Source organism: Engystomops pustulosus, chromosome 4 (genome assembly GCF_040894005.1).
Source record: "Engystomops pustulosus chromosome 4, aEngPut4.maternal, whole genome shotgun sequence".
NCBI classification, from domain to species: Eukaryota; Metazoa; Chordata; class Amphibia; order Anura; family Leptodactylidae; genus Engystomops; species Engystomops pustulosus.
Window position 1 is genome coordinate 192,293,427 of NC_092414.1, and position 19,157 is coordinate 192,312,583.

The following is a 19,157-nucleotide window of genomic DNA, read 5'->3' on the forward strand; positions in this document are numbered from 1 at the left end:
GGGATTCCCTCTGATCATGAGAAAGGGGATCCTGCTCTCACAAAATGATGGAGAGACAGGTGAGGTATGTGTCCTGTAGCTATGTTCAATTCTATGGAAGTCTTGGAAATTGCTGAGCACAGTGCTGGTGTATCTCCAACACTCCCACTCACTGGAGATACCTGAGCACTGTGTTCAGTAACTACCAACTATCCCATATTGAACAGAGGAGAGGCGAGAGGCATTTACGACCTGTCACTTCATCGATTAGATAGAAAGGGATCCCCTGTTGTTATGATCACTGGGGTTCCGATAATTAGTACATCCTGTGAATAAGGGATAACAAGACAACCCCTATAAAGGGAGTCTCTCAGCTCCAAAATCACTCCACACATAGTGTAGGACACAGCATCAGCTTTCCAAATACATTGAGGGAGATTTATCAATCTGTGTAAAAGTAAGCATGTTCTTAGTTGTCCTAGGCAACCAATCATAGCTCAGGTTTCATTTTACCGGTGCTCATTATATTTTAAAGGGGAGCTGTATTTGGTTGCCATGGGCAACTAAGAACATTCTTACTTTTAGACAGCTTGGTAAATCTGCCCCATAGTTCCTTGTTACCTTCGATTGGTCATTTTAGACAAAGAAATGATATATACATTTATATATGTTTTTATCTTAATGCAAATTAGCCCCTTGCTACACTGGGGCGGGGCCGCACCTGCTGGTTCCCTGGAGGCGGGGCCGCTGGTGCAACAGTTTTTTTTTTTTTAATATATATATATATATCCCTCAATTATATGGTAGGTGTCAATCATTGTGATACATGAACCTTAAAAAAAAAAAATGGTGCACCCCCTGCCACCAATGTACCAAGAATCTTCAGTGCCACAACATCCAGGAAGCAGTGAGGAGTGACGGGTAAGCTTATGAAGTGCCATACATAATGGCGTATCGGGTCTGTCATTCTTATTGTGTGTGGCAGGAGCTGATACGGAAGGGGATCCCTCATCACTTTCGGGCCATAGTATGGCAGATGCTGTGCAACGCGACGGACATGCCCGTGAAAAAGCAATACGCCGACCTCCTAAAGATGTCGTCCCCATGTGAGAAGCTGATCCGAAGGGACATTGCTCGTACCTACCCCGAGCATGACTTCTTCAGGGGCCAGGACAGCCTGGGGCAGGAGGGGCTGTTCAATGTCATGAAGGTAAGTCATGGTAGTCACATGCACATGGATAGATTGCTGAACTTCATTCTAGAATAATTCCAAAGGTCTGCAAGGAATCTCTGCAGTGATTGGATGATCAGCCTTTGCAGGGATACTCCCCTTACTGGTACAGCCCATTTGGCAATTTACAACATATGTCACGCCATATAGATAAAGTGGTTACATTTTTGGCTGTGATGGTCTGCAGAATTACAGGCAGTCCCCGGGTTACGTACAAGATAGGGTCTGTAGGTTTGTTCTTAAGTTGAATTTGTATGTAAGTCGGAACTGTATATTTTATAATTGTAATCCCAGCCAGAACTTTTTTGGTCTCTGTGACAATTGGATTTTAAAAATGTTGGGTTGTCATAAGAATCAATATTAACACTAAAGCTTCATTACAGACACCTGTGATAACTGTTACAGCTGATTATTGTAGTCTAGGACTAAAGCACAATAAATTACCAACATCCAGAGGTCCGTTTGTAACTAGGGGTCGTATGTAAGTCAGGTGTTCTTAAGTAGGGGACCGCCTGTATCCATAGAATTCATCATCCAGAGCTTTGTTTCCTAGGCCTATTCGCTGATAGACCGAGAAGTGGGTTACTGTCAGGGCAGCGCTTTCATTGTGGGCCTCCTTCTCATGCAGGTAAGTCATTGTGTGTACACTTACCCCTATACACCCATCTACACTGATCATATGATAGCCCTCTCTCACATCCATTGCTCCAGATGCCGGAGGAGGAAGCGTTCTGCGTGTTTGTGCGGCTGATGCAGGAGTACAGGTTACGCGAGCTGTTTAAGCCCAGTATGGCTGAGCTCGGCTTATGTATATACCAGCTGGAATATATGTTACAGGTAAGTCGTGCTCCTTACACAACTCCCACAAATAAATACAGTATCTTATCAGGCACTTTACAATCTTTCCCAGAGATCTGTCACAGTGCAGCTGGGGCAGGGCTGTATCTTCTCGGTGCTGCGGGGGCAGGGCTATTATTTTCTCGGTGCTGCGGGGGCAGGGCTATTATCTTCTCGGTGCTGCGGGGGCAGGGCTATTATCTTCTCGGTGCTGCGGGGGCAGGGCTATTATCTTTTCGGTGCTGCGGGGGCAGGGCTGTTATCTTCTCGGTGCTGCGGGGGCAGGGCTGTTATCTTCTCGGTGCTGCGGGGGCAGGGCTATTATCTTCTCTGTGCTGCTGGGGCAGGGCTGTATCTTCTCTGTGCTGCTGGGGCAGGGCTGTGTCTTCTCGGTGCTGCGGGGGCAGGGCTATTATCTTCTCGGTGCTGTGGGGCAGGGCTATTATCTTCTCAGTGCTGCTGGGGCAGGGCTATTATCTTCTCGGTGCTGCTGGGGCAGGGCTATTATCTTCTCGGTGCTGCTGGGGCAGGGCTATTATCTTCTCGGTGCTGCTGGGGCAGGGCTATTATCTTCTCGGTGCTGCTGGGGCAGGGCTGTATCTTCTCTGTGCTGCTGGGGCAGGGCTGTGTCTTCTCGGTGCTGCGGGGGCAGGGCTATTATCTTCTCGGTGCTGTGGGGCAGGGCTATTATCTTCTCAGTGCTGCTGGGGCAGGGCTATTATCTTCTCGGTGCTGCGGGGGCAGGGCTATTATCTTCTCGGTGCTGCGGGGGCAGGACTATTATCTTCTCGGTGCTGCGGGGGCAGGGCTATTATCTTTTCGGTGCTGCGGGGGCAGGGCTATTATTTTCTCGGTGCTGCAGGGGCAGGGCTGTTATCTTCTCGGTGCTGCGGGGGCAGGGCTATTATCTTCTCTGTGCTGCTGGGGCAGGGCTGTATCTTCTCTGTGCTGCTGGGGCAGGGCTGTGTCTTCTCGGTGCTGCGGGGGCAGGGCTATTATCTTCTCGGTGCTGCTGGGGCAGGGCTATTATCTTCTCGGTGCTGCCGGGGCAGGGCTATTATCTTCTCGGTGCTGCCGGGGCAGGGCTATTATCTTCTCGGTGCTGCCGGGGCAGGGCTATTATCTTCTCGGTGCTGCCGGGGCAGGGCTATTATCTTCTCGGTCCTGCCGGGGCAGGGCTGTATCTTCTCGGTGCTGCGGGGGCAGGGCTGTATCTTCTCGGTGCTGCGGGGGCAGGGCTGTTTCTTCTCGGTGCTGCGGGGGCAGGGCTGTATCTTCTCGGTGCTGCGGGGGCAGGGCTGTCATCTTCTCGGTGCTGCGGGGGCAGGGCTGTCATCTTCTCGGTGCTGCGGGGGCAGGGCTGTCTCTTCTCGGTGCTGCGGGGGCAGGGCTGTATCTTCTCGGTGCTGCGGGGGCAGGGCTGTATCTTCTCGGTGCTGCGGGGGCAGGGCTGTATCTTCTCGGTGCTGCGGGGGCAGGGCTGTTTCTTCTCGGTGCTGCGGGGGCAGGGCTGTATCTTCTCGGTGCTGCGGGGGCAGGGCTGTCTCTTCTCGGTGCTGCGGGGGCAGGGCTGTCTCTTCTCGGTGCTGCGGGGGCAGGGCTGTTATATTCTCGGTGCTGCGGGGGCAGGGCTGTTATCTTCTCGGTGCTGCAGGGGCAATATCAATATCAAGAAGTTGGAAAACCTCTCTAGTGGTAGGATGGAGGATGTTGTTATGTTGGCATCTTTTTACAAGCCCCACGCCCTTCCATTATTTATAATGAGAGAAATAGGGCAGCAGTCCCCGTATTTTTCCCCCTATAAATATCAGTAGTATGGAAGCTTCTCTTCTGTAAATGGAACCCTAAGGAACGGATGTTGAATGTAAGACCTTCCATTGTCTTCCCATATTTCATTTCTGGAACGCTCTTGGTTTATGGAAGAGTGTAACCAAAAATGAAAGACGGAGAGGAGACTCAGGGGTTTTCCATGAACCCCGATTGGCTGGGATTGATGTGGGGGGAAAATACACACTGGTTACCCTGCTCCGACTCCTAATTCAATCTGTTTTTTGGCCTGTTCCTGTCCCGAATTTTGGGGGGAAAAGGGAGGGGGGGTCACAAGGTCTACTTCAGCCAATGAGCAGGTCATGTGTCCTTCCCTTAAAAATCCATCATGATAAACCAGGGACATTACTCATAGATCCAGGCCCCGTGACTGTGGTATCTTCTTATATTTGTTACCCATGGTCTCCTTCTAATATCAACTTTTAAAATGATGTTAATAAGCGCTCTAGGGGTGTTAATAGCTGCAGCTTCGGGGGCAGTTACACTCTTCCCCTCCCCTCTGCTATCTCAGCACTTCCCCCTTTCTCAGCCTGATGTAATCTCACACAGTGTGAGGGTGAAGTGCTCCTGCACAGTGTAACAGCCTGTGAAGCTACTTTTGGCTTATTAGCTTAGTTATAAAAGTTGATTTTAGAAGGAAGGAGGCCATGAATAACACATATTAGACGAACACTACAGTCCCGGTGCCTGGATCCATTAGTAAGTGTCCCTGGTTTATCATGATGGATTTAATGTTGATATGATGGATATGTTGATATGCTGCACATATTGGGGGTGTACATCTATGTAGATGGGGGTTTAGATCCATATAATGCTCCTATGACAAGGCTAGAAGTGTAGTCAAGGGAATACAGGAATATCGGAAGCGCAGTCAGTGTAAGAGATGACGGGACACATATATAATCGTATACGTCCCTCTGTAATGTCCTCCCCAGCCATGTGTAATGAATCCCGGATAATCTGTTTTGCAGGACCAGCTCCCGGAGCTAAATCTCCACTTTCGTTCCCACTGTTTCCACACGTCCATGTACGCCTCCTCCTGGTTTTTGACGTTATTCCTCACTACGTTTCCCTTACCTATAGCCACTCGTGTGTTTGATATCTTCATATATGAGGTGAGGGGCTGCTGTGACCACTCCGTGTGCTGCCCACTGGTCACGTCTGTGATTGCATGTGACAATGACATCTGGTGTCTCCTTACAGGGGCTGGAGGTCATATTCCGGGTGGGGATGGCTCTGCTGACTGTAAATCAGACTGAACTGATGCAGCTGGACATGGAAGGGATGTCCCAGGTAAGGATCTTTCTATAAGCGGGCTGTATTGTTAGCTTGGGATAATAGAATTAAGTCTCAAGAACTGCCTGTGGCCTTGCCGTCTGCCTTGAGGTCTGGGAAAGGGGGTCTTCATTGCCTTTAGGCCTTGGAGGTCTTCCTGAGATCTCGTAGGTTGTGCTCCATGTCTTGTGGGTCCTTCTAGAGGTCTAGGTGGGGGGGTAGCTGCCTTGAGGTCTCGGGTGCTCTGCCTTGAGGTCTCGGGTGCTCTGCCTTGAGGTCTCGGGTATTGCCTTGAGGTCTCAGGGGGAGGGGGGGGGGGGTCCTGCCTTGAGGTCTCAAGGTTTCACATGTACAGAGTTAACACATACAGAGAGCTACAAATAGAAATTTCAGCATATCCTCGCTATATGGCGCTTCACCGGAGTGGATATTTACTTGTAGATTTTGGGGTACATTCACATCTTCCCAATGCTTCTCAATGGAGTGTTATGGATGTGCTGTAGTTCCTATGAAGGTGTCATGTTCCCTACCAGTCCCTACTACATGTGACATTATAGATGTATATAAAGTGTTTTTCCCATAAGACATTTGTACCCCAGCTACAGGAGTGCGGCCCCCCATTACGTTCTATGGGGCTGGGTAATATCTGGATCCTGCCAGCCCCCTAGAAGTAAAGGGGCATCGGTCTAGGATACAGGTGCAGTCTGTCTTGTTCCCCGAGACATCTGTGTAGTAACGCGCTGCTATTTTCAGTACTTTCAGAAGGTGATCCCACATCAGTTTGACAGCTGCCCAGATAAGCTGATCCTTAAGGCTTACCAAGTCAAGTACAACCCTAAGCGGATGAAACGGTATGAGGATAACCCCCATTCTCCCAGTAAGGATTACCCTATGGCTGCGAGCTGAGACGTGTGTTGGTTTTCTCTTTAGATTGGAGAAAGAATATGCAGCCATTAAAAGCAAAGAGATGGAGGAGCAAATTGAGATCAAGGTGAGCGCCATGAATGTCTGACAACCACCTCCTTCTATAGTGACTGCCGGGGTTGTCAGTCCCTGTCCATATAGATGGCGGCCCCTCCTCTGTAGGACTTGCGCAATGAGCGCCAATCACATCACAGTTATCAGCCGCCGATGTTATCACTTGTTACATTGTGTCTGCAATAACCTTGTCCCTCTAAATGCTGGAATGAAACCCAATGGAAACTTCACACAAGCAAATATAGAAATCACATGGAAACTTCTCAAGTGTCAGAACTTGTGGGTTGTGCTTAAAGAAAATCTACCATCATGATAAACCACATAGATCCAGACACTGTGACTGTGGTAATCGTCTTATATTTGTTATCCATGGCCCCCTTCCTTCTGAAATCAACTTTCAAATTATGCTAATGAGCCAGAAGGTCTCCTGGGGGGGGTGCTACCAGAGACCCCTCTGTGCTGTTGCTTCACAGGCTGTTACACTGTCTCGTCCTTCCCCTCTGATTCATCAGCACTTCCCCCTCATGGATACCACATATGAGACGCTTACAGTTAGTGCCCCTGGTTTATCACGATGGATTTGCTTATTGTTTTGGAGCATTTTTTGTCCTCTGAAGCTTTGTGCCTAATTCGTCTTTGAACTGCACCAGGTGGCAGATGTTGGCGCATGATGTATCTCCATCTGCCCCTATATGTTTGCTATCATTGTTTAAGGGAACCTGTCACCAGATTTTTCCTCCACTAAACTACTGCCCTCCTCAGGTAGAGATGTCAGATGTCACCAGTTTACCTATAGAAATCGATGTGAAAATGTCACATAAGATCTGGTGTAACACAATGGGACAAAACCATAATACATGAAAATAACAAGTTTTATTGGGTATGCACTAAAAACAGTTAAAACCACACCAAATCTCAAATGTGCTCACATTGGTCATTGTATGAACCCTCAGACCAAATACAGTCCCCACAAGTATAGGTCTATATATTAAAGTACAAATGATCATATACACCAATTAAAAATGCTATAATAGCAGAAGTAGTAATACAAATGTATATCACACAGTCCTTGTTAGTATGGGGGGGGGGGCTGCATGAGGGGTTCACACACAATGGGGCACATTTACTAAAAGAAGTGCGGTCTGTACTATGTGCAGTTGCCTGTGTAGTGTGCAGGGGGCGCCAGATTCAGGATTTCTGGTGCCCGTTCTTCATGAATCTGGCATCCCCTGCACTGCCAGAGTGCACCAAAAAGAGTTTAACATGGGTAGTAAAGTAGACCCACTATGTTGTGGTTTTTAATATTTTAGTGCATCCCCTATGTATTATGGTTTTGTTTTTCACCAGATCTTATGGTTTTAGTCTATGGCTTGGTGTGCTGGTGCAGTGCTGTTGGTCATTAGCGGCCATTTGTTTACCAGGTATAATGGTTTAGTCATATTTTACCTGAGATGCAGGCAGTTAAAGACATGGGGGAGATTAATCAGCAATGTCTGAGGTAAAACTGTTCTAGTTGCCCATGAAAAGCAATTAGAGCTCAGCTTTAATTTTATAGCCGTGGGAAAATGAAAACTGAGCTCTGATTGGGTACCATGGGAAACTAGAACAGTTTTACCTCAGACACTTCTGATAAATCTCCCCCATAGTTAGGAATGTGAGCTGCAGATAAAGATCCAGTTCCCTCCTACTGTCTGTCTCTCAGGTTCTGTTGCTCACAGAACCATAAGCCAGATGTGATCTGAAAGTGAAGACTCTTATCTTCAATATAACTCCACAAGCAAATGTATTACAGAACCGCAGAGAGGAGTATCTGAAGTGATACTTCATCTGCAGCCTTTAGACTTGACTCATCTCAGGTAAAATATTACCCTTCTCTGCTCATGTATAATGCCAATTATGTAGTAGAGAAAGGCACAAACCATTGGTTTACTTACAAACCATGGGGTTGGGCGAGAACGGGTAAATCAGCCTCCGCTGGGTGTAGAATTTTTGAGATCTGACGCGGCCGTGCATCAGATTTATGACAAGTCCTGTGTGAAAAGCGCCCTCCGTACAAGCATCTCAGCCACATATAGCAGGGTATAGTGTAATGTACTTTATTACGTGCCATTGTTGTACTGTACCTAACGCTTCTCATGATCGTTTATACAGCGATTACGGACAGAGAACAGACTTCTGAAGCAACGCATTGAAACGCTAGAAAAGGTAAGACCTAATAGTCCCCCACAGGTATCGTGTCCCCTCTTTCTATCTCTCCTCCCATCCCCCACTTTCCTATATAGGAGGTGTAAAGATGGCCGCCTGGCTTCCATGCTGTATACTGTTCCCATACGGAGCATGCAGCCCCGGCGGCCATGTTTCTCCCTCCTGGAGTAATTTCTTGCTGTAGAGTTGTGTCATTTACAGATGAGCTGTGGTTTTCTGTCCTGCCTCCTGTAGTGCGGTGGTGGTTACCTTTCTCTTTCTCTCTCCCCCTCCTGCTTTGTCTTTTGTTTCTCTCGCTCCGTCTCTTTCTCTCGTCCTGTCCCCTCCTCGTCTTTGTGGACCACCTCATAGGAAAGTGCAGCGCTAGCGGACAGGCTCATCCAGGTACAGTCACCGATCTTCTCGCCTTATTTGTCTTCGGGGTGGTTCCTGCTTTTTCCTGTTGTATTTTTCCTATCACATTAACATGAGGGAGGGCAGCGAGGGTTAAGATGGGAAGAGGGGTCCTTCTTAGGCCAGGTTCACACAGTGCTCTTGTCCGCCTCGAAATCCGATCGAAAATACTCCCTTTTGTCCATGGCAGAATTTTGGGACTGGTGCTCAGAACTTTCTGGGTGTGGATTATACATAATGGGACTCAATTCACTTACCGTTGTGTAAAGGGGTTCCCCGAGGGTTGAAAAACACGACAGCTTTCTTCTTAAAACAGCGCCACCCCTGACTATGGTGTGTGCCAGTATTGCAGCTCGGTTGTTGAATGATGAATGGAACTTGGTTGCAATAGCACACATCACCCACAGTCAGGACAGGAGCTGTTATCAGAAGAAAGAAGTCACCGGGGAAACCCCTTCACCAGTGAAGTCTATTAGGGTCACTAAACCATCCAAAGGTCCTTATGTCCCAAATCATCACATAGTTCAAGGCTGCAATAAAGATAGAAACATTTATTCTTCTCTTGGTCCACATTGAAGACGTCTTGGTACACCCTGGCACCTCTGCACAAAAGGTTTGGCATAAGCACAGAGAAGTCAAAGGGGCACATTAATGAAAGGCTGCGCTAAGTGCCGGCACAAGTCGGATCTATCAGGAGGCAGCGCCATATAGACGGTGCCCAGACATGGGGGATCTACACCCTGTGGTGGCCCATTGCATTATGGATAAATTATTGTACGCCTGTTTTCAGGTATGCTTTATCCAAGAGCACCAAAGATAGGTCCAATACAGCTAGATCCGTTCTTAGTGTGGATTGTGTGATCTCAAAGCAGAGAGGACCCTCTAAGGGTCCTTATGAGCAGAAAGACAGGGAGAAGATGATAAAAAGTATAGATGATCTTCTCCTTGGCTCTTCACATTCAGGGTCAGGTGACACGCGCTCAAGAAGCTGAAGAAAATTACGCTATAAAAAGAGAGCTGGCTGTAGTAAAACAGCAATACTACACCGCGACCGAGAACCTACAGAGCGCCCAGAATCTCATCCGACAGCTGCAGGATAAACAGGTAAGACAGGATGGGACTTTCAATACCATAAATATGTGTAATTGTTTATTAGTTTCCATGGCGGAGATGGTCTTTATGTTCTGCTACATAATACAATGGGTCTCCTGTAGCAAATTTAGGGCCACCTAGAACTTCCAGAATCCAGATCCATGCACATAAGTTGATCTTCATGCAGGAGAGTGGTTTTCATCAGACGCTCCATGAGTCAAAGCGATCTCATGAAGTTGAGAATAAAGTATAAGTAAACTTTCTTTCCTGCCAGAACGATCCACGTGTCTCTGAAGATCTCGTCAATCATCTGGAGTCCGAACTGGAACAGTCGCGCCTTAGAGAAGCTGAGACATTGGGGGCCTTGAAGGAAATGCAAGAGAAAGTAGTAGAGCTAGAAAAGGTGAGTGGTCATGGGCTGGGGTACATATGGCGACAATTTTAAGTGGATGACAGCTATTATACGAGCTACATAGAATCTAGTGCAATGCATGATGGTAGAGATGAGTGGACCCCTGTACCCTTTTGGGGTTCGGACGTGCGTCCCAGACACATTGCCTAATTGGAAGCCGAACAGCCAAACCAGTAAATTGGCGCCCCCTGGCCAATCTTAACCATAGCTAGATGCTAGGGATGTCAATGTGTCCGGGCAGTCAAGCCGAACCCAAACGGAAAATCGGCTAATATATAATGATGGGATAAGGAGCCCCTGCAGGGGTACTTCTGATCTGCGGGGTCACTAGGTGTCCTGGCATTAGAGTCCCCAGAGGTCATGAACTCCTTCTTAAAGACACAGGTCAATAGTAAGAATAGTTTGTGAAGGGGTTAATGGATATCTGTTTCTTTGTAGAGAAACAGTTCCCTCCCGGATGAAAGCAACGTTGCCCTACTCCAGGAGGAGCTGCAGTCCCTGAGGAAGAGGGAAGCTCATGCGCTGCAAGTCATGCGCGAGGGACAGAAGCAAGTGACGGAGCTGAGCGACCGCTGGCAGGTACCGGCCACGTCCTTATTGTACCACTAGTCATCACATCTGCCCAGAGTGTGTAGTAATGGCTCATCCTATCTCTCATTATGTAGTCCTTGTCTTCCCGGGGTGGAGGTATTTGGAAGGACTCGCCTCGTAAGAGCGCAGCCGGGGACCTACAGGACGAAGTTATGTCTTGTCGGTTACGAGAAGTCATGGCTCAGAGCGAGACGCGTGAACTTCGACAGCGGGTTCTTATACTGGAAAGTCAGGTGTACTTTCCATCTGTGATTGTCTTTTGTGCTATTTTTTTATACTGATGGACCTCCAGCTAGAAAATGTCATTTCTGTAGACTCCAGCAAGTAATCGGTGGGGGGGCCTTTATCAAAAACATTAAAAGCTTCCATATTGGCTGTTATCCAAAGGCAAAGACCACATTTCAAAACCAAAGATTAGATATGTAATATCTCTTGTGGTTCAAAAATTATAACAACAACCTGGAACGTCCCTGCAATGCACAGCTATTTGACGTGTTATATGACGTGGAACATGCATTCAATTGTCCCGAACGTGCATGAGAATCTATAAAGATTGTCTTTTATGTCAATTCTGGTCTTTCTTTACTTGACCACCTTCCCATAGGTGAAACTTGCTCTTGATCCAATATGGTGGTTTTCAAGTTGATGGCCACATACAGGACATAACCTAAAAGCTAAAGCTCCCCCTCACCTATTACTTGCTGGGGAATTCAGATTAATAAAGTTAAAAACAAAATCCTTACAGGTTTAATTTAATTAAAAATGTTACACCAGATTATTGCTCTCCGTTGTACGGATACATCTGAAGAATTCCCAGCATATCCTTGTAATGGAGGACTAGGACGTATCATGCTCATACAGAGGGATATCGTTCTGTTCCTCACCCTCCCCCTCCCCCATGAAAGCAGGGGTGTTTCTCCCAGTGATTTCACTGTCCTTTTGTGAACAGTGAATATATATATATTTTTTTTTTACTACTTATATGTTTTATGCACAGATTTTAATATATATTAAAATTGAAATCTATGCTCTCATAAGTGGTAAGAGACACTCATTTAAGGAAAATCTACCATTAAAATCCTTCATGATAAACCAGGGACACTTACTCATAGATCCAGGCACTGTGACTCTGGTAATCTTCTGATATTTGTTATCCATGACTTCCTTCCTTCTAGAATCAACTTTCAAAATTATGCTGTTCTATGTGTTCTGGCTTTACAGGCTGCTACACTGTGCAGGCACACTCCTCAGCAGTGACCACACAGTGGGAGGGAGACGTGTTCCTTCTGAATGTAACAGCCTCTGCAGATACACACCCAGAGCCATTCTGAGCTCATTAGCATAATTTGAAAAGTTGATTATAGAAGGAAGGAGGCCATGGATACATGGATAACAAATATAAGAAGATTAGCACAGACACGGTCCCTGGTTTATCATGATAAATTCTGATTGGTCTAACCATCAAAATCCATCTGAAATGAGTGTTTCTTACCACGTGAGTGTCAGAATAATGTACGTAAGACACACTGGTGTAATGAAAACTTGCATTGATGTTCAGAAACTATAATGTTGATTTGTAACTCCTGCTTTTGGAGGATCCAGTACATTGAAGCTCTGTGCTCCTTGTAGGAAGTTCTGCATGAGAAGCAGCTCTCCCGTCTGGAGAAAGAGTGCAAGGAGCTGCGCGACAAGCTGCAGAACGAGGCAGCGCAGTACAAGGCCCTGCAGTCACAGATGAGCGAGGATAAGCGGAGACATGCAGTCACTGAGTGTAAGGTAAGTGCCATTAATTCTGTATAGTCTTCATAGTCTATAAGGAGTATTGGGTCTCTCCCATATGAAGGTAGGTAACTGTCTGCATATAACCATCTGGTGATCTGATCATGAGTTATGACTGACTCCGCTCTGCTGCACCTATAGATTATAGATCTAACAATGTAACTCCATGCTTTTAGAATAAAGAGGAGGTGATGGCGGTGCGGCTGAGAGAAGCAGACAGTATGGCGGCCGCTGCCGAAATGCGCCAGAGAATTGCAGAGCTGGAAATCCAGGTGAGCAACTTCTCCGACTCCGCAGATTTCTCCCAACCTCTATAGCATCTGTTACATTCCTGCTTTATTCATCCGATTTATAGAAAGAAGAAGGGGTGATAAAAGGGAAACTCAATGACTCGGATTCCTCCCAGTACATCCGGGAATTGAAGGATCAGATCGAAGAACTGAGGCAGGAGGTAAGTCCCTAATTGCACACACACAGTAATCAGCAGGGAAGTTTTTGGAATGTCCCCTTTTATACAACCATTTATGGCGGCTGTAAGCTAGTGGTACAAACGGCAGCCATAAAAGTGCGTTGTGCACGTGTGGATAAAAGATAGAGCTTGTGATGTCTTTTGCTGCACCTATGGCCTGGCAGCACGCCTACCTATGGAGAGGGAAGGGGTGAGGATGCTACTCCTGGTTCCTGCCCAAGCATAGATGTGTGCGTGAAAGGGGTATAATATATATAGGGCTTTGTGGAAAATGGACGACATTTTGACATAAATTCCTGACCTTGTTCTGTTGTCACAACTGAAGCAATGCAATAGAAGAGTATCTAACCATTAGTTTAGTCTTAAAGGGGTGGTGTAATCAATAACATTTATCCCCTTGCAGGATAAGGGGATATGTATAATAAAAGAGGGCCCCTGATGTTGGACTCCCTAAAATCAGTAGAAAAGGGAAAGGCAAATCCCCGTTGATTTGCAGGTTTACAACACGGCTTTGTCCTGCGCTTAAAATGACTTCCATGGGACTTCCCGATTGGCTAATAGCGTGGCCCAAGCCTGGAAATGCAGAGTGGCTACGGGGAACTTGCAATTCCCCATTCTGCAGCTTGTGGGGGGTCCCTCTGTGACTGTGTAGGATGCTGCCTGTTAATGGAGGGTTTGTTTTGAAAACCTCTTTAAGCTTTGCATTTAATAGAAATGTGAAGATTGATTTGGATCTGACTTGAGCAAAACATCGTATAGTTAAAAATCAGAATTTACAGGAAATCTCCTGGCTGGTTCATATCTTATAAAGCACTGACTGAATCCACTTTACAGCCTGATGCAAAATCGGACCTTGTAAATAGATTATTTTATAATGTCCTATTTGTGAAAAATAAATATGTTTTACATACAGGCAGTCCCCGGGTTACATACAAGATAGGGTCCGGACGTTTGTTCTTAAGTTGAATTTGTATGTAAGTTGAAACTGTATATTTTATAATTGAAGTTCTAGACAAATTTTTTTCTTTTGTCCCAGTGACAAATTTTTGCTGTAATTGGACCAAGGATTATCAATAAAGCTTCATTACAGACACCTTACAGCTGATCATTGCAGTCTGGGACTATAGTAAAGCATCCAGAGAGCTTCACCAGAGGTCACAGTGGGCAGAGGGGTCCGTCTGTAACTATGGGTTGTCTGTAAGTCGGGTGTCCTTAAGTAGGGGACCGCCTGTATAAGCTGCAAGTGCTCGGGGAGGCAGAGTCGCTCCAGGATCCTGCTGCACAGGCAGTAACGTGCACCCCGGAGCACTTGCAGCTCATTAGCATATTTGTAAAAAAAAAAAGGAAAAGGTGATCCAAAATATGGATTCCAAGACCTGATCCTGCATCAGGGTGCAAAGAGCGACGCTGCTTTATGAAGTATGAATCAGACGGTGTATTTGATGCTTCGTTTTCCCATCTATGGATACATCTCTACACTTTATTCTCTATGATATTTTCCTGGCTGCATCTAAGCTCTTTTTCCCTCTCCTATTAGATCATGATCATTCGAGGTCATAAACCTTACTCGGATCCAATCTCCTTTGATGGACTGGACCTCTCGTCCCGCTCAGGGCAAGAAGACGAAGACTCCCTCCCGTCTTCAGATGAAGAGCTTCTCTCCCGACCCCTCGGGGCCTTGCAGGATGCCCTTTACCCTCACTCCCCGCACAAGGCTTGCTTCCTGCGGCCCCTCAGAAGTTCTGCCAGCTCTGACAGCGAAGAAGGTGTGGAAACCAACGGAGCGACATCGGATACCCCGCCGGAGCCTGCAGAGGAGGAATAGCACAGGGGGACGAGGGGGCTGAAGCAGAGGGGCACTGAAGGATTCCCGCTACCTTTCTGATGGGACTGCTAAACGGCTTCAGTTTTCTCTTTCAGAATGAACAATTTTCTGGTACGTAATGGGTGCTCGAACTGCTCTCACTTACCCCAGAGAAGGACCTTGCTGTTAGCTCACGGGGCGAGTACAAGATACGGAACCAGAAGCGTGAACTCACAGGGGGTAAAGCGGAGCAGTTCTCCTGTACACATCATATGTAGGTTATAACACTAAATCCGACATCTACATGCGTACGCCACTACGGGGACAAGGGGTGATGGGGCAGTTTACAGACCCATATGGAATTTGAAACTTGCACTAAAAGAAGTGGCAATACTTTTTTTTTTTTTTTTTTTTTTGCTAAATTTATTTTGAGGCAATTTACAGTTTTTGTAAACGTAATTTCTCGGAGATGATTTAGGACTTGATCTGTATTCCTGACATCTTTATACAGTATTTACCAGGGTCACGGACCCAGTCATGTATCAGAACTATTCCCTAAAGATGGGGGGGCGGCCATTATGTAAATAGTAAATGCAGGGTTCTCAGTATTTGCTCTGAAATATACATTGTGCACCCATCCGGTAAAGTGGCATCAGGTGCAGCAGAGACACATTAGGTCATGGATCAAAGGTCCACAAAATATACCTCTGTATAACTTATGGGAACACATTGTATTACATACCCATCCTGACCTCTCCTTTTAGGGGAACCACATGGTACCGTGGCATCGAGCAGGGTTGGCTTGATCTGTCCAGACACTACAATACGTAATATACTATCATCTTACTACTATGTATGGGAGGGGGTTAAAGGGAAAGTGCACCCCCAACAACTACCTGTAAGATGTGAGACCTCTTAATTCAAGGTTATTTAGGGAACCAGAGCAGGGACCATCAATATACATTGACTTGATTGCCCACAGCCTCATATCAGGAGGATATCCCCCACCTACTCCTGATACTTCCCATTTGTTCTGTATGGGAAAATACATTGATCCCTTTAATTACAGTGAAAGGGGACTGCACTTTGACCCCATGTAGACCCTTTTAGGGTGCCCACTTCAAATCATCATACCTTAAGTTGCCCCCGTGTCCATGGTTCACTAAAAAGATTGTCTACAATTCGACTCCTCCTTTCGTTTTGTAAATTTTGACAAGGTGGCAGCTGACCGATAAATCGGGTGCCTCTAAAAGTTTGCCAAACTCTGCCAAGTAAGCCTTATGGCCCTTCCCCCCGCCCCTGCAGTATTACTAATCCCCTGACCCTACAGAACAAGCGGCGTTACCCTGTACATACGTAGTATTACATAGGACTATTTTCTTTCTTACGTGTCCACGCGTGAGCGATCCACGGCTTGTGGTCTTTTTTTTATTGTTTCCTAAAAAAAAAGTTGCAAGCGTTTCCTACATCTACAAAATGTAAACTAGCCTTACGATAAATGTCGGTAGTCCCGCTGTTACAGACGTCAGATGTATTGTATAAAATGTAGAGAGGTCCCTTTAATTGTTTGTTAGGAAAGTAATGGGCTTGGTTTCGCTCAGTTGTTTTATGTCATTTTATAGTGTCTTATGGCCATGGAAACAAAAAGCGGAGACGTTTTGTATTAACATTACTTTACTCACCTTGTACTAAACTTGTAGTATACTCCAGAGCTGTGCTCTTAATTCTGCTGGTGGTTGTTAGAAGCTGTCAACAAGATCGTAGACAGACCCTCCCCTTTATTACTACACTAAGCTTATAGAGGCGCATTTTATTTGTACAGAATAAGATACTGTTACCAGAGAGGCTATGTCCAGTGCAGACACTGAGCCAGCAGGGGGGACCTGGAGATGTTACCACAGCTCCTCTGTGTTCTAGCTTTACAGGCTGTTACACTGTCTCACCTTCCCTCCTCTCCCTCAGCACTCCCCCCCCCTCCCACTGTGCTGCTGCATGACAATACACCAGGAAGCGGGAGGTGGAAGTGCTGAGAAGGCAGAGGGAGAAAGTGTAACAGTCTGCAAAGCTAGAGCATGGAGGGGCTCTAGTAACACCCCCTCCTCCCCAGAGCTGTTCTGGCTTGTAAATTTAATTTTAAAAGTTGATTTTAGCAGGAAGGAGGCCGTGGATAACACATATAAGAAGATTACCACAGTCACGGTCCCTGGATCTGTGAGTAAGTGTCCCAGGGTTATTATGATGTTGATCGCAGATCTCCTTTTAGATGACGTCAGAGCAGATGTAGCTACTGAATCTCCTATGTAATCTCCTATGTGGGCCCGCAATATATTGATTCTGGGAAGAGATACACAAAAAAAAAGTGATGAGTCCGATGTATTCATGCGCTATGTATTTCTCCTGCCCCCTAGGTTTTTGATTGACAATGATATAGGGGGCAGACCTGCATCATCTAAAATCAGCTTTATTCTTCACTACTTATTTCTGAAATCTAGAATGTAGATTCCTTATCGCCCTGATCCAATCTCCCAACATTCTGGCTTGTTCAGTGATTTAGTGATTTCTGTCCTGGTATCATCTTTATAATGACTGTAAAGGTGGGCGTGTCTGACAGCGAGCGCCTTGACTGTTACTAACAACAGCCAGCAGCAGTGTGAACACTGCCCTGCACCAAGCCTGTGATAGGATCAGTATTAGAGAAGTAAAGTACATGATGATTTACCAACATTTTAAGTGCATTACATGTAAAATTTTGATGTTCACATGTTACTTTTTTTTATGATTCGCAACAGTTTGGACAAGGTGTGGCTCCCCGGGTGGGTGGAGCTTGTGGTTACATGACGGAGGCCTACCTACCTACAGGACAATTGCTGGTCCTTGTAGAGTCAAAGTATTGAAAATGTATAAAGTCTATACAGTCCAGATCTATATATATGTATACAGTATATATTGTTGACTTGAAGTGCAATAAGTCTCCGCCTCACCGCATTGCGCCACTTTTATATCATATTTTATGGGCAGGTTATGGAAATCTGTCTGATTTCTCCGTTATCGTGATGAGTGCACTACGTCCCCTGCGAGGAGCGGCCGCGCACCCGTTGTTTATACGTGTATAGTGTGTAAATAATACTAAATGTCTACGTCTCATCCTACTGAGTGCCAAACGCATCAGAGCGGACACAAGCCACGTGCAACTCACTACCCTACAATGGTGCCAGCACCCGACTGGCATGAATGCCCGGCCTTGTCAGGTTAGAGTAATGCTCTGCAGGAACAAGCAGCATTGAGAGTGTAGAGTGATACTATGCAGAAATGAGTAGTATTAAACTAGATAAGAGTGCTCTACAGGAACAAGGAGCTTTTAACGAGGTAAGAGTGATGCTCTGCATGAATGAGAAACATTGAGAAAGTAGAGATGATTCTCAGGAAGGAGAAGTAATGATAGAGACTAGAGTGATGCTCTGCAGGAACGGGAAGCAGCATTGAGAGTGTAGAGTGATGCTCTGCAGGAACGGGAAGCAGCATTGAGAGTGTAGAGTGATGCTCTGCAGGAATGGGAAGCAGCATTGAGAGTGTAGAGTGATGCTCTGCAGGAACGGGAAGCAGCATTGAGAGTGTAGAGTGATGCTCTGCAGGAACGGGAAGCAGCATTGAGAGTGTAGAGTGATGCTCTGCAGGAACGGGAAGCAGCATTGAGAGTGTAGAGTGATGCTCTGCAGGAACGGGAAGCAGCATTGAGAGTGTAGAGTGATGCTCTGCAGGAACGGGAAGCAGCATTGAGAGTGTAGAGTGATGCGATAAGTCCATAACAATGGAAGTGGAGCAATGATCTGCAAGACCAATGCACGAGGGGCTGTGGGATTTGGTTTTATTCCCTGGATGTACATTAGAGTTTTGGAGTAGTGACCAGATGGTAATAGGATGATGCTCTGCAGGCTTGTTGGTGAGAAGTGATGTTCTGCAGCCAGGTTAGTGTCTGTAGGTTTGGGGTCCCGGCCTGAGGATGATTGCCGGTGGCTCCACCGATTTAACACTTTGCACGTTTTTGTTTCGCTTTGTATTACTGAATGGACTTTCAGGGTTCCTCTGATGGAGAGAACGCTCTGCGGTTGTGTCGGCTTCTACATGTTGTGATGTAAGGGGGCCACATGCTGCACCCCCTTCTGCACTTTTACCCTGGTGAATATGAACCACGTGGCTGGGGGGGGTTATTGTAGTGGCTCCGGGGGCCACCGCTTCACTTTATTCAATAAATACATTCACATTGATACTAATTTTCTGTCTGTGT

General features: G+C 46.4%; 1 protein-coding gene across 4 annotated transcripts in view; it reads left to right on the top strand.

The window, feature by feature from the left end:
* EVI5L (ecotropic viral integration site 5 like) overlaps positions 1-19,143 on the top strand; it is a 29,138-nt gene extending 9,995 nt beyond the window's left edge. The window contains exons 4-20 of one of the 4 annotated variants that reach the window (XM_072149105.1): positions 965-1,189; positions 1,764-1,838; positions 1,922-2,047; positions 4,846-4,989; positions 5,078-5,167; positions 5,903-6,000; positions 6,080-6,140; positions 8,279-8,332; positions 8,684-8,716; positions 9,689-9,829; positions 10,092-10,220; positions 10,668-10,808; positions 10,895-11,032; positions 12,450-12,596; positions 12,776-12,871; positions 12,955-13,050; positions 14,606-19,143. In XM_072149105.1, the coding sequence (XP_072005206.1) occupies positions 965-1,189; positions 1,764-1,838; positions 1,922-2,047; positions 4,846-4,989; positions 5,078-5,167; positions 5,903-6,000; positions 6,080-6,140; positions 8,279-8,332; positions 8,684-8,716; positions 9,689-9,829; positions 10,092-10,220; positions 10,668-10,808; positions 10,895-11,032; positions 12,450-12,596; positions 12,776-12,871; positions 12,955-13,050; positions 14,606-14,893 (2,082 nt within the window). In that variant the 3' untranslated portion in view covers positions 14,894-19,143. Of the gene's footprint in view, positions 1-964; positions 1,190-1,763; positions 1,839-1,921; positions 2,048-4,845; positions 4,990-5,077; positions 5,168-5,902; positions 6,001-6,079; positions 6,141-8,278; positions 8,333-8,683; positions 8,717-9,688; positions 9,830-10,091; positions 10,221-10,667; positions 10,809-10,894; positions 11,054-12,449; positions 12,597-12,775; positions 12,872-12,954; positions 13,051-14,605 lie in introns of all 4 variants that reach the window. The other 3 variants (XM_072149104.1, XM_072149107.1, XM_072149106.1) reach the window with 3 other exon arrangements.
* The last annotated feature ends 14 nt before the right edge of the window (positions 19,144-19,157 follow it).